At 35.9% G+C, this 15,523-nt stretch overlaps 1 protein-coding gene across 1 annotated transcript in view; it reads left to right on the forward strand.

The window, feature by feature from the left end:
• LOC107595241 (genetic suppressor element 1-like) overlaps positions 1 to 15,523 on the forward strand; it is an 82,314-nt gene that overhangs the window by 6,552 nt on the left and 60,239 nt on the right. Inside the window, exon 2 of the mRNA XM_016285593.1 lies at positions 10,955 to 11,152. Coding sequence (XP_016141079.1) covers positions 10,957 to 11,152 — 196 coding nt within the window. The 5' untranslated portion in view covers positions 10,955 to 10,956. The remainder of the gene's footprint in view (positions 1 to 10,954; positions 11,153 to 15,523) is intronic.

The raw sequence follows: 15,523 nt of genomic DNA on the forward strand, positions 1-15,523 counted from the left end.
TACTTACTTGCGCTTAGCCGAATTGTTCAAACCGCCTTCTGAGCCTGCTCGCCTGAAGTTATGGTTGATTGCTCTTCGGCTGGATATCAACACACTGTGACGAGTCGGCTGCCTCCCCCTAATTATCATCATCACCCTAGAGCTTCACCATGCCTAGAGCTGATCCGTGCTGGTCGCTGAGGAAATACAACAACTTCGTGCTGGGGATCACCGGATCGGCTTTCACCGTGAACGAAGCGGAGTCTAGTCCGGGGTCGTCACATGTGGTTGCCGCAAGCCCTCCGGACGCTCCTTCGTCGAATCCGCCGCCACTGCTCACTCTAGCCCTCCAGCCGTTCCTCATCCGCCGGACTCCACCCCTTACCTGGACCCTTCCTTCCTTCCTGACCACTTCCCTTCCCTTCACGAACCCCGCAGCACGACGAGGACACCAGTTCCCCTGTTTATTTTTGACACTGTTTATTTTATGTTAATAAACGGTGTCTGTCGTTTGGTCCTCCCGCGACAACACACCCATTAACGTAAACTACGCCAGAGCGCGTACACACCTCACGCACCGGAAGCCGTGCGGGCGCACAAAGACAGTTGGACATAGTGGTGTATTAGAGGTAAAAAATTATATAAATACTGTTCGGTTTCTGTCACAAACCGATTGTTTCCTGTGTTAGGACATCAATGTGTCGTCACGAGCCGCAGGGTTTAATTTGGATTTGTCTATGCATGTTTTTTTTACACTCATAGACTTTGTTACCATTGCCATGCATTATAAGACTGATGGACTCCAACGGTTAAAGTTAAAAATCATCATATGTGTTCTACTGAAGAAACAAAGTCACCTACATCTTGGATGCCATGGGGGTAAGCAGATAAACATCAAATTTTCATTTTTGGGTGAACTATCCCTATAAGGAAACTTTTGACTTGTCTCCCGAGGCCACAGGGGGGCGCCATTCACTCTGATTGTATTTAAAAACATATGAGACGCAGTGAAAAGGAATAAACCTCCACAAATTCGCGACGTGTATTCTAAAAGTTTCAACTGTTTTAACTTTGCATGGCTACATCTCTTGTGTAAGACGCGAGTGCAACAGTCATATTTGTCCATCTAAAAAATGCGCTGAATATGCATTCTGTGTGAATGGCTTGGTTTGGGTTTTAACCTAATCAAGATCTTTCTATCCATCAAAGATAGAAGATATTCTCCGCATTGAGCTTCTATATTTCTCTTAATATTTTGAATGCATAATGCAGCAACTGCACGTCTCGTGGGCTAGACTAACAAAACATTAATATGCAACAACGTCACTTACATCATCACCGCATCTTGTGCTCCACTGATGATGCTCCCTGACGCACTCTAACATACCTACCGTCAATAAATATCGATACCGTTTTATCGCCCTGGCCTAATTATATATATGATATGATGATCCAATCAAGATTTTTAGACATTTATTCCGGGCCTGAATTTCATTTTTGAAAATGAATTCCTCTCTTAGGTGACTCTTGTGAGAGGAATTTTTTTTTTTTTTTCATTTGAGCATTTGGCATTTTTTTGACATTTTTCAAAAATCTATATTTATCTCACCTAAATGTTTGATCATGCACTGTATTTTTGTTTATACAATCGTGTTATTGTTGCACAATAGCTTACACTGCGCAAGCCTGATTTTGTGAGCTGTATGTGAGGTTCACACATACTCCGTTTGCAGTGCGTATGTAGTCCATATGTGTGGTACAGAAGCAGCACGTACTGTGCTTTCACACAGGAGTCTGCTCCTGATCTGTGGCTGTTTACCACAAACACATTTATCCATTATTTTGATTTTAAATTCAAACATTGTTACTTAAAAGGCTTTTTCAATATTTTGATTCTTTTTTTACACAGTACAGTAATACAATCTTTCATCAATTATTCAATACTTTTTACTTTTGCATTTACTTCTAGATTTATATATTAAGTTGCTAAAGCAAAACATTTAAACTACTTTTCTTACGCTATCACAAACATTCTAAATTAAAACTTACCATTGACAGAAACAGTCTGCTCTACTGCCTTTTCTTTTGCATTTAAATCTTTATTACAAACAATCCTGCGGTTCATAAAGAACTTTAATTAAGAACTTTAAAATTATTGCCTTGTTTAACTAAAAGTGCTCTTTTCCTTTAAACCTAGCCAAAAAGCCATAGCCTATGTGTTGACTGTGAAGCACAGTAGACTTTAATTATATGCATTTATGGTGTAATTATAACATTTTTGAGTCAATGCATGTTCATATTTACCGCAAGCAATGCGCTGTTACTTTAATTCAGCACGTGAGGTGCAGCAAACATAGACTTGGTGTGGAAACGATCGCTGCACTGCTGCAGACGCACCGCTCGTGGAGCGCACTGCCGGACCGCAATCGTGTGTGTAGGGCTGGACGATATGGCCAAAATTTATATCACAATATATTTCTTAATTTCGGTCGATACGATATAATTACGATATCGATATGAACACTATTTAAAAAGCCTTGTAAAAACTGCCAAGAACGCCCACAACAGATGTCTGTGCATACAAACTTATGAAAAATTTATTTGCCAAGTCTATGACACCTCATATAAAACCATATAATACTTTAGAAAAAAAAACAGCACAAATAAATTAATGTTCACCTTTTATTTGTATTTAGCCTTCATACAAACAAGAAATGTGAAATTACTGTCAAATAAACATCTCAGACTCACCTTATTAATTATTAATATCTTCTAACATACCAGTCAAAAGTTTTTGAACAGTAAGATTTTTATTATTTTTAAAGAATTCTCTTCTGCTCACCAAGCCTGCATTTATTTGATCCAAACTACAGCAAAAAATATTATTTGAAATAATTTTACTATTTAAAATAACTCTTTTCTATATTTTAAAATGCAATTTATTCCTGTGATTTCAAAGCTATATTTTTAGCATCATTACTCCAGTCGCATGATCCTTCAGAAATCATTCTAATATTCTGATTTGCTGCTCAAAAAACATTTATTATTATGTTGAAAACAGCCGAGTAGAATTTTTTCAGGTTTCTTTGATGGATAGAAAGTTCAGAAGAACAGCATTTATCTGAAATAGAAATCTTTTGTAACATTATAAATGTCTTTATCATCACTTTTGATCAATGTAAAGCATCCTTGCTAAATAAAAGTATTAATTTCTATAATTTCTTTCCAAATAAATAAAGAAAAAGTAATCCAGGAATAAATTACATTTTAAAATATATTCAAATAGAAAATATTTCTAAATTTTACTGTTTTTGCTGTACTTTGGATCAAATAAATGCAGACTTGGTGAGCAGAAGACAATTCTTAAAAAAAAAATATATATATATATTCTTACTGTTCAAAAACCTTTGACTGGTAATGTAGGGTGGCTGATTATTGTTATAGATTGAAACAAATGTGCTTCAGCCAGGATAAAGAATATGAAAAGTGCTCTGAGTTGCTGAAAAAAGAGCAACAACAAAAACATGTGCTGGAGACAGGCTTATTGAAAATTGAAAAACTGATTGTCTGCCAGCAGGAGGTGCATTGAAAGCGGTAGAACTTGCGGTTTCTCCGGTAACGGCTGTAATCAAAGCAGCTCCGCTCGTGAACGCTTCTTTATCAGATCAAATGAAAATGTAATCGAAACTTTTCTGAAGACAGTCGGTTCCCTTCAGAGATACATTCATATAAAACACCCGCGTGCAGTGCTCATGTTTATTCAACGAATTCAAACGGCACGAATAAATCAATGAATGGGAAACACTGGTAATGTATATCGAAATATCGGAAATGTGTTTAAAAATCATATCACCGTTATTGAAAAGAATTATATCGCGATATATATTGATATTGAATTATTGTCCAGCCCTACGTGTGTGCAGTGTGAACGCTTTAATCCGTTAACATGAGCGCGGAAAAATACGCACCACATAAGCACTGCAAACAAAGTAATGTGAACCTGGCGTTATGTGTGTGCACTGTGAGTGTGCATGAGCGCACGGTCTCCAGGAAAGCACGCGAGCGGTGAATGGTTTAAACACTGGCCAGAATTAAAAAGAAAAAATGCAATTTATAAACTTTAGTGACGATGCGACACTGCCTCAATAGTGCAAGTGACAATTCCTGTGTCAACTGTGCAGCGTGCAGCTCACTTATAGTGCAGACGCGATGTGATTTGAAGCCATTTGCATTTTGAGAGAGAAAGAGAGAAAATTTCACTGATTGTGAAATGTCTCACAGAAACTGTTTCAAAATACTTATTAATTTGCGGTTCGAGTTATTTCATGAAGAAATATGAATTGTACCTCACCTAAAGCATTATAATTATTTCACCTGCGCTGGACAGAGACTGAGATGGTGCCGTTGCATGTCGAGTCAAACCTCTCACGGCAGGTGCATCATCAGCTTGAGATCGTTTTTATGAGATCGGCCTTTTTAGAGACCGCTGATCAATCATCCCAAAGTGATTATCGGCCGATTGTGATCGGTAGCTGATCAATCGGAGCACCCTTAATAGAAACGTTGAGTAAAACCTCCTGATGATTACTTAGATTTGCATTTGCTTTTACTTTTAAAACAAGGTTAGGCTACAGACTTTAACGCCTCATTATGTTAATAACCCTTACAAAATGACTAACAAGGAAGTGCACATGTAATGTAAGCGGTAATTACCAGACCAGGAGGCTGAGGATATGGGTCATGTGCTAAGGTTAGACCACAAGAGCCTTGATTATCAAGACCTGCAAATGCTACAACAGTTGTGTTATGCTCAGGTGGCTAAAGATGAATCATCTTGTGTCTTCAGATCAGCCAACCAATGGCAGTGCTTATGGATAGGTGCATAATGAGAAAAAAAGGAATGTTAAGTATGCCAGTAAGAAATCTGGGGTTTTGTTTGTTGTGTATTATGCTTAAAATATCTTTTATGTTAGCCTAAGATGTTTAAGAGGTGAAACCTGAAAAGGTGTGTCTCAAGGTTCTAGGTTAGATGTTTGATTAGGAAGACATCTGAAATGCACAGTGTTGAGGTTACTCCAGGACCAGTGTTGGGAAACACTGAGCTAGGAAACTAGAATTAGCGGATCCCTTGGGTGTACACTGTGTTAAATGACTGCCATTACTTCCAGGACCCTCCAAAACCTCAGGCCACACTGCTCGTGACTACCAAAAGAAGCTTAACATCTGGGCCCTCAGTGAATACAGTGTGAGCAGACCACAAATGCCCCCAGGCCACTCTGCACATACAGTGTGATCTGACCGCTAGGGCCCATGGGCTTCTTTGTACATAAAACAAATGTGGAACTTGTGGCCCCCTTTGTGCATAAAACGAGAAAGGCCCCTCAGAGAGAACAGTCTGATTTGAACATCAGGGTCCCCAAGTACAGTACAAGCTTAAACCCAGGTCACCTCCATGGATATGTGCCCAGGAACCTCTTGGGATAGTCATTCTGCCCTGCCAGAAATGGTGTCTTAAATTTAATTGACTTTTAGAGACCTGGAAAGAGGCGTAGCATGATCGAATTTTCATAAATAACATAAACTAACATAAATGTTAGTGGACAAATGACTAGAGTGTGGGTTGTTGCCTAAGTTGGCAGAAAATACCTCTTGTACTTAGGAGCCTGATGCTTCAGGGCTGTGAGAGCTGATTGTCTAGGGCATCGTCCAAGTTTTTTTCTCACCTAGAGGGGACGACACTGAGACCATCACCTGAGATAAAGATCGTGACCGTGGGAAAACTCTTGAGTGGGAAGAAGAGTAACCTAGTCTTGACTCCAAGGTCATTATCAGAAAGGTTAATCAGACATATTCAGACCAAATTATGAGACCTAAATGCGAATGAGAAATGAGCTGTCAAGTGTGGTTGGAGTAGTAGTGATTAGAGAAGCCACACAACTGCATGCTGCACTCTTAAAAATAAAGAAGAGTTTCACAACGATGCCATAGAAGAACCAATTTAGGTTCCCCGAAAAATGGTTCTTCTATAGCATCACTGCGAAAATTCCCTTTTGAAACCTTTATTTTTAAGAGTATAAAGAATATTTTGTGCAATGGAAAGGTTCCATGGTTAAAGTTTCTTAATTGAACCACAGATGACAGTAAAGAATTTTTTTTTTTAAGAGTGTGATACAGAGTGATCTGGTCTAAATGAGGAAATTTAAGGGACTAATTACCGAACCTTGTGGGACACCAGTGGTTTGGGGGTGGGGAGAACAGTGTGAGACTTTCAAGGTAACCTGGGAAGACCTGTTATATATAACATATATTTATATATTTCTAAATTTGCTAAGTCAGCTTTGAGATCAACAGGTTGTAGATAACTGTAAATTACTGCAGACAGATCCAGAAAATCAATACAAAACTAATCAAGGACATTCAAGCCTAGTGTAAGGGCTTCAGTTATGGCAAGTGGGGTTGTTTCGGTACTTACACGTCAGTGTAAGGTCTTCAACCTTCAAGCCCTTTGTAACCAGTAGCTTTGTGATCAACGTTCTCTCTAGTTATCAATCTCTATTGTAGTCACAACCAATTAGTGCATTTCACTCTGGAAGTATCAGTACCATTCTAGTCCTCATCCATCTTTAATATTGTCAGTGAAACACGTACACACACTGGGATTAATGAGCAGAAGGCAGGTGTGTGTGAGGTGCTTTATCTAGTCTTAATGAATGCGAGGGTAGCAGATCTCTGTAGTCGCCCATGCATCAATGCTTGTCTGTCATCATTATGGACATGTATGTGTGTGAGTGTGTTCATTTGTTGCCAACAAAGCACTTTGACACATCATCCATCACTCAGTCTTTTATCCCTGCTGTTTCTCCCATTGAATTTACATGAGCCGGTCATGTCGACAAGGTCTGGGTCAATTTGCATTGGCTGTACTGTCTAATGAACAAGCTTATTAGAGAGCCAGTGGGGAGCAGAGGACTGTGGGACTGTTTTTGCTGACTCGAACCACAGCTAAAGCCTCTGGGAAAAACAGCACAGCAGGATTTCATCTCTGAGAGAGAGGAGATCTTCACATAGCAAGCCTTGGGTGCTTTTAGTGAGCCATTTTAAACATTTGGCCATTCATTCTGCATGGCCAGCTGGAGATCTGATTATTTTTGTACAATATCCTTTTTGTGTTTGTATATGTGACTATACTCAAAGGTGTGAGGTTAATAAGCCACAGAACTACAGTAAATCCTGCTAGATCAGGGATTAAAAAAATGCTTCTTTTCTGCGGTAGTTTGAGGTGAAGGTGTGTCTGAGTGCATAGATGTGAAATTATGTGGAATATTTCACTGAGCATGCCAGATGACTAATTAACTCCTTTTAATAAGGTTGTAGTTCATGCTAAAAACTTCAGTGAAGCAGCAATGTTTATTGTTGTCAGAGCAATATTATCGTTTAGGGAAACCAGATTTGCTTCTATAAATACTTTGATATTAATGTGTGCAAATAGAATATCATGGTGACTTATGGTACTATGTTCTTGTCCTTTTGGACTTTTGCTATGTTGTTTTTGTATAGCTTGACATTCCTACAGTAATTCCCATTTACTTTACTGTAAAAGAGCAGCTTGGACATTCTGCTAAATATCTCATTTCATGTTCCACAGAATATGGAACAACATGATAACAAAATAAATGATGACAGAATTGTTGTTTTTGGTTGAATGAGTCCTTTAAAGCATCCTAGAGAAATAAATGTTATCTCTGTCCCACTCCTTGACATAACAGCTTATAAATCACTCTGTGTTGAGAGGGCCGTCTCTGCCAGAATGGCTGTGTGTGCCGGAAGATACCTGTGGCTTTTCTCATTTCCACAGCGACCAGAGACTCTCTGTTCTCTCTGATTGACACCATCCAGGAGGGGAAAGTGTGAGCGGCAGAGATGAGAGGAAGGGGGTGGTAGCGGATTGATTGAGAATGTTTGTCAAGAGAGAGAGAGAATGAGGGAGATAAAGAGAAGAGGCCTGTTTGTAGCACGCAAATGAGTGGAAGGGAGAGAGCGGAGTTTCAAGAGCGGATGATATGATGATTTGATTGATAAGCCCTTAACAGGATTGGAGAGTGGTGGATATGGTGGTTTGCTTAATGGCAGGGAGAAAACAGTGTTTCAGTTATATGCCACACTTGTTTATTATCCTATATTATGTGAGGATTATAACATTATTATGAAGCCTATTTGCATAGTGTATTAAAGATATTCTTAATTAGTTTAACCACAATTTGTTTTGTTTTACATTGTTGTGCTTTACTTTTTTATTGGTTTATTAAATTTTTTGTTCACTACGAAAGAAGTCAAATTTTTGTTTTGTTTTATTGATTTTTGCTTTTTTATTTATTTATTTATTTATTTGTTGTATTTGTTTTTGTTTTGTTTTGTTACACTTTTACTTCATTTGATTTTTTACATTTTGTTTTATTTTTTATGCATGTTGTTTTATTTTACTTTGTTTTATTTTTAAGTCCAATATGAAAGCTGTAAGAAGCTATGTGTTTTTGTTTTTTGTATATTTTATGTTTAGTTCACTACAAAAGCTCTAAGAGACCGTATGTTTTGTTTTGATTTGTTAATTTTGTTTTATTTTTTTGTTCACTGAGAAAAAAGCTCTGCATGTTGTTTTGTTGTATTTTAGTTGTTGTTTTTTATTTTATTTGTAGTTCACTACAAAAGCTCTAAGAGGCCATACGTTTTGTTTTTGTTTCACTACAGAAGCCATTAGAGGCTGTGCATTATTTCTATCTTCTGTCGTGTTTTGTTTGTATTTTTGTTTGTTTTTTTCCTTTGCTTTGTTCAAAAGTCTTATCAGATTTTTTTGTTTGGCAGCTGATATGTAAAGAAAACAAATTGCAAATTATGTGTTATATTGTGCCTGAATTATAGCGCTATTTAAGATTAATCCGATTAATCTGTTCAGTTCAACCACAGGACATATTATGTTCTCTTACTCTCCGTGTTTGGATGCGTAAGGCTCCATTAAGTCGTAATGAAGTTGTGGCTGATGGCAGAGGATGCTGCTGCCAGCTCTCCTAACTGCCCTAAGTTCATTATTAATTGTTTTGCTCGGTTCAGCAGAAGGGCAAGGGTGAGGCAGAGTTTATCACGATAAAGCAAGCTTTTGTTTGTTTCTGATAGAAACGCTGGCAGTGAGTGATAGCTGGAGCTGTGAGAGAGAGATACACAAAGGAAGGAAGTTGTTGAAAACTCAAAGTTCAGATCTGGAACTTAACATGTGGAATGTTTAACCTTTATGTCTCTTAACATGTTCTCCTCTCCAAACCTTTATTTTAAGAAAAAGATGAAAAATATATATATATATTTTTTTAGTTAAGCCTACATTTCTGAAGTAGCTTGTACTTTTCTATCCAAATTTTTACCTTTTTTTCCCCTAGCACTTTTAATGTTACTGTCACTTTAAAATGAATCGCTTCTGTTTTAGTAATCCTCTTTGGATAAAATTTGGATAAATCTGGTAAATGAATAAATATAAAATGTAATGTAAATGTAAAACCATTAACCATTCTCGTACAGGTGGTCTGACCTTGTCATAGTTGAATTCTGGTTGCAGATCGTTTTTTAGACAAACCAGTTAATGTATCAGGCGCTAAATCATTGCAAGCAACATATGCAAATAAATGTGGTTATCAGTTTATGCAATTCATTGTTAGTAAACTCCCCCTTTATGTTTTAACCCTGTAAAACAGACAAATGGAATAATAGTCTGATAATTTTTTTTTTTAAAAGAACAGTTTATTGCAAGTTTAGACAAAATAATTAAAAAATGTAAATAAAAAGTATGCGTTTTTTTGTTGAGTATCATATTTGATACATCAGGATTTTATGGTCCATATAGTCTGATATATTGGGAATATGGAGCTCAACTAGGAGTCACAAACTGAGCAAAAATATGCAATTTGCTGCAGTTGCTGATATTTATAGGGCCAAAAGATAAGATGAAATTCTGATGTTTGTCATGTAAATCAATGAGATCTTTATTACTGTATAACAAACTACTTACATAAATTGCATATTAATATCAATTGTCACTCTGTATCTCACAATGATGTTTTAGTAAGATGATATTTAAATGCTTAGTTTTATGATCAAAGCCATTATATTTATTGTGGGGGTAAAACATTTACTGTTTTGTTTTTTCGTTTTTTTTCCGATTTGTTTTGTGATTTTTATGTTTTCATTTACTTTTTATTGTTTTGTTTTGAATGTCGTTTTTTTCTGATTAGTTTTGTTTTTGCGTTTTCATTTATTTTTGTTCTGTTCTGCTATTTGTTTAATGCAAAGCAATACAATGATGATTGCGAGATGAACAAATAAAAGTTCCTTTATAATAAATTGTTCCTCAAAAGCCTGGTGATCATATTTGATACTCACATTTTAACATAATTTTTCTAAAAAAAAAATGATATATGGATAATCAAGTAAACCCAAGCTGCTTCAGTCCAGTAAGTGTTCATCTTGAAATATTACTGACAATATACAAGTTATTCTTATGTTTACTTCATCAGTAAAGATTTCACAGCAAAAAGACCCATGAGCTAAAGGTGGACGTTTTTACCTTTATACCAAATTATACTTTCTAAAAAAGTATAAACTATCAATCGGTTGATAGAAGGCATGTAGTAGATTCTGTACAACAGGTTTTTCAGCAAAGTTTTGATCATGTTGATAATTTAGAGATCTTAGAAATATGATACAGTAGGCTACAGTAGACACACATTCTCTCCTTCATCTTTGAATCAGAGCTTGTACGAATCAAAACATGCGGTTCTACTCGCTTGGAGTGGAGATAAAAATAGATTTGAATTGAACACAATTTTAAATCTGAGGATATCACAGAGTCTCGTTTACAGGCTGAATGTCAGCCATTTCCTCTGTGATTGTGAATTCAGTTTTGAACAGAAACTACATCTTTCTGTCTCTGCAGGTATGAGCCATGAACCAAAGTCTCCATCATTAGGCATGATTTCGGCAGCACCATGCAGCATGGCGACTGTAAGCCCCCTCACTCCCTCCCCCATCAGCGGAGCAATGGTAGCCAACGGGAGCCCCGCGTCCCAGTCTGGACACTCAGGATTCGCCGCCGCTCTCCGCAAGCTAGCCAAACAGGCCGAAGAGCCAAGAGGTGAGTGCGCCCTTTCCTCTGCTCTTTACCCATCACCAGTCTTTATCATCTCACCCATGATGCCATGCTGAACAGGAAATATGTTGCTGTAGTCAGCAGATCTTTACTAGTAGTGCAACATCACTATTGCACTTATATGTCCTGTTTTACTTAGAGGTAGTTTCTACCCATGTTCATGTTCACCTACAACTACAGGTCTTTCTAAGCCGTTAGTTTTTGTATTATTTAGAGATGAATCTTGGCAGATATAGATATAGTTACTGTAGAACTATAGATATAGCTGATTTGTTTTGTGCTTTTGTATTTTCATTTTCTTTTGTGTGTGTGTGTTCTGCTATTTGTTTATTTTATTGTTTTTACTTTGTCTTCATTTTCATATTTTTTGTGATTTATTTCAGTTTCTTTTTTTCTGATTTGTTTTGTAATTTTGGGTTTTACTTTTGTGTGATTTGTTTTGTTTCTTCTGTTTTTTTTGTTCTGCTATTTATTTTTGTTTTTATTTTGATTATTGTTTTGTATTTTATTTTTTATTTGTTTTGCGATTTTGATTTGCATTTTAATTTATTTCTGCTGTTTAGTGATTTTTTTTGCGTTGTCATGAATTTTTCTGATTAGTTTTTTGATTTTGTGTTTTCATTTATTTTTGTGTGATTTGTTTTGTTTCTTCAGTTTTTTTTGTTCTGCTATTTATTTTTGTTTTTATTTTGATTATTGTTTTGTATAAAATTTTGTATTTGTTTTGCGATTTTGATTTGCATTTTCATTTATTTCTGCTGTTTAGTGATTTTTTTTGCGTTGTCATGAATTTTTCTGATTTGTTTTTTGATTTTGTGTTTTTATTTATTTTTTGTTGATTTTGTTCTGCTTTTTATTTTGGATTTTTTTTTTTTTCACATTTGTTTTACATTTTTGCATTTTAATTCGTTTTGACTTGTTTTTGTTTTGTTCTGGGTCCGTGTACTTTTGCGTCCATTTGTTTTTCGTTTTTTAACCATGACAAAAAAAAAATGAAACAAGAACGGTTATTGTATTTTTAAATGCTATGCTGAAAACCAAATTGAAATTAGAACCGTACACACAAAATGCTGCCCGAAAAAGTAAAATATTTACTTCTTTTCAGATTTTTGTTAATGAATTTTTGCACTTTTAATAAACATTTGAAAATTCACAAATTAATATAGAAAAATGTCGATTTTAACAAGTTTTCTTTGGCCAAATTTAGTAATGCTTCTCCTGCACGTTCAGATGAGAACTAGAGCCGTCTTTGGAACAATACAGAGACTTAATACAAATATTTAAATTAAACATTGCAGAATCCTGGTAAATCTATCATCATGAAATGATATATTGGGATATAATTTTGTGTGCTATCTGGGTATGTTATCGGAGAGGACCATGCATGGTCGCTCAATGCATGTACAGTAGGCTACATTGTGTTAGAGCGCTACAGTTTAATATATGGGGTAAATATATATAGGCTAATATAAAAATATATATCTATCTCCATACAGGCAGGCCAGGTTCCTGAATCAAATCACTTGAGGTGCTTCTGAAATCAGTGAAGGTGCTCTAGCCTTATGCATTTTGACATATTTTTGCCCTGTTCACTGATAGTGGCATCCGCATAGCTTACATGCCGTGTTTAGGCTATACAGGGCTTCAGACTCATTCTTCCCACTGGTCGCTCTTTTGCGACTAAATTTCTCAGTTGGTCGCACGAGCACATCGTTTGGCCGCTTTTTTTTTGCTACAACATGTGATTAATCAATGCATGCTGATGAACTTTTACCATAGTTTATAGTTATATGGTAACGAGTGTTCAACATTCAACCCGTTAATTTTCATCAGTATTATTTGTGATTTAAGTTTTGTGAACTGGAGTTCCTCTTTTGCTTTGGACGCTTTCACTTTCACTTTTGAATTCGCGATCTTAGTGTCATTTACAAGAAAAGATAATTGTCTGTTTTGCTTATATCTATACACCTTTCACTTTTTAAGACTAAAACAAAAGATTGATTCATTGTTATTCTTAATTAAATAGCACAACAACAATAAAACAGTAGGCTATAATGACAAACTAGCTTACATAACGTTTATTAACAAAAACTAATAAGACGAGACATGACTCCACATGCTATATTATATACTATGGAAGCAAAATAATGCCATATGTCTTTGAAACAAAAAAGCATGTTGAATGGCACTAACTGAAAAAATAATGCATTGCATTAACAGTGCTTGCATTATAATGCCTTGTATTTCCAGGGCTTGCATTTTTAGGTCCTGAAATTGAACATAGTTGTTTATTTAAGCTGTGAATATTTCAATTCAAAATATTTCACACGTTTTCATAATTAAAAATTCAATAATTCAATAATTCATATTCACCTTCCAGAATTCACTTCCAAAATATTCAATCTCTTTAAAAATACGATGTATAATATTCGACAGGCAAATTTCGGTCCATTTTATTTCACTTTCCAAATTTGCTTCCACAGTGGTTAAAATTCGACAGAAAATTAGCCATTGCACATCCGGGAGCTGCAGGAATAGCAGTAGAGCACCGATGCACGATGGGTCAAATTAAATACAAACAGCATATTAAAGTTAAAAGTTACACACTTTTTTGTCTGGTATAAAGAATAATGTTTTTGCTCAGGTGGCCGAAATGTCCGCCCAATAGAGAAAAGTTTTGCTCAGCAAGAAAAAAAAATTAGAGGGAACATTGATTATAATGCCTTGTATTTCCAGGATTTGCATTTTTAGGTCGTGAAATTGAACATAGTTGTTTATTTAATCTGTGAATTTTTCAATTCAAAATATTTGACACACATTTTCATAATTAAAAATTCAGTAATTCATATTCACCTTCCAGAATTCACTTCCAAAATATTCAATCTGTTTAAAAATGCTATGTATAATATTCGACAGGCAAATTTCGATCAATTTTATTTCACTTTCCAAATTCGCTTCCACAAATTCAGTGGTTAAAATTCGACAGAAAATTTGCCATTGCACATCCGAGAGCTGCAGGAATAGCAGTAGAGCACCAATGCACGATCTCCAGCTGCTGTCAGTCGCTCACCAGCAGGTGGCGCAAGCAGCCGTTGATAAAGACCAAACCAACAGGTGGATCAAGTCATTCATTGAGCGGTAAGTAGAAGTTATGATAATCAGGCCCAGTATAAACATGTGGAAAAGCTGACTGGGAGAACTTGCACAATTGGTGGCTGACTAAATACTTTTTTGCCCCACTGTATGTTTAATTCAACATCTTGCTGTTCCCGTAGCTTACATGTAAGCAGCTTTCTCTACCACAAGAAGATTATAATGTTATTTTACCCAACGCTGAAGTACAGAACTAACATTACATCTGAGGAAGACATATATTGCTTTCGGTTGCTTAGTTTCCGTAACTTTGTATCATGGCTTGTGTGACACTGTAATACTGCGGTTCCCCCTCATACGGCACACTCCAGGATTCCCAACGACGCGTAACGCGCCTCAGTGAACTAATACAGTGATATAAAAAAGACCTCAGATCTCAGAATACACTTTATTGATGATTATGCGAACTATAACGACAGTTAAACAGATGTAGAATATGAATGAACGCTCAAGGTTTCACGCTGTTTCCCTCAGAAATCTGTAAAAGAAAACGCATTATGCGGCTTAGTGCACTAACACAATGACAGCTATTAAAAGACAAAACTCAGATCTTACTGATGATGCAAACTATATACAGGCAGATGAGGATATGAACGCAAGTTACGAAACGCGCGAAACTGCATGTTAACACGTTAAACAGTTCCCATAAACAAAACACTTAATGTGGTTTATTGCCTCAAGACCATGACAATAAATGATTACATTTGGCATCTAATTAATAAAATATATTACTGTATATTATGTACATTTAAGCAGATGAGCCCATAATATGAGCCCAATAAGTCCAATAATTTATTCAAATTAATGTTTACAGTAAATAAATAATTTACTCAAACTGACTAAATATATATTGCCAATAAACTCGCCTTAGACAATACTTTCCCTAAGTATGTACACTACACAAATATATAAAAAAAAATAAAAATCACAGTAATTCACCAGAATGGGGTTTTTCGTGTTCCAAATGTTGTATGTTACTAGTATGTTACTAGTGACCAGACTGACTTTCTACAGTTGAAATTTTGCCAAGATCTTCCTCAATGTATGTACAGTATATCATTATTCTTAAGGTTGTAGGACAAAGGTTGTAGGACATTCCTAGTGACTAGATTGACTTACTATAGGTGAAATTTTGCTAATGCCTCCCTTACTGTACATAAAGTACATCGATATTTTATTCTACAACCTGTGGAACATGAAAAA

Source organism: Sinocyclocheilus grahami, unplaced genomic scaffold (assembly GCF_001515645.1).
Source record: "Sinocyclocheilus grahami isolate Dianchi unplaced genomic scaffold, SAMN03320097.WGS_v1.1 scaffold199.1, whole genome shotgun sequence".
Classification (NCBI taxonomy): Eukaryota; Metazoa; Chordata; class Actinopteri; order Cypriniformes; family Cyprinidae; genus Sinocyclocheilus; species Sinocyclocheilus grahami.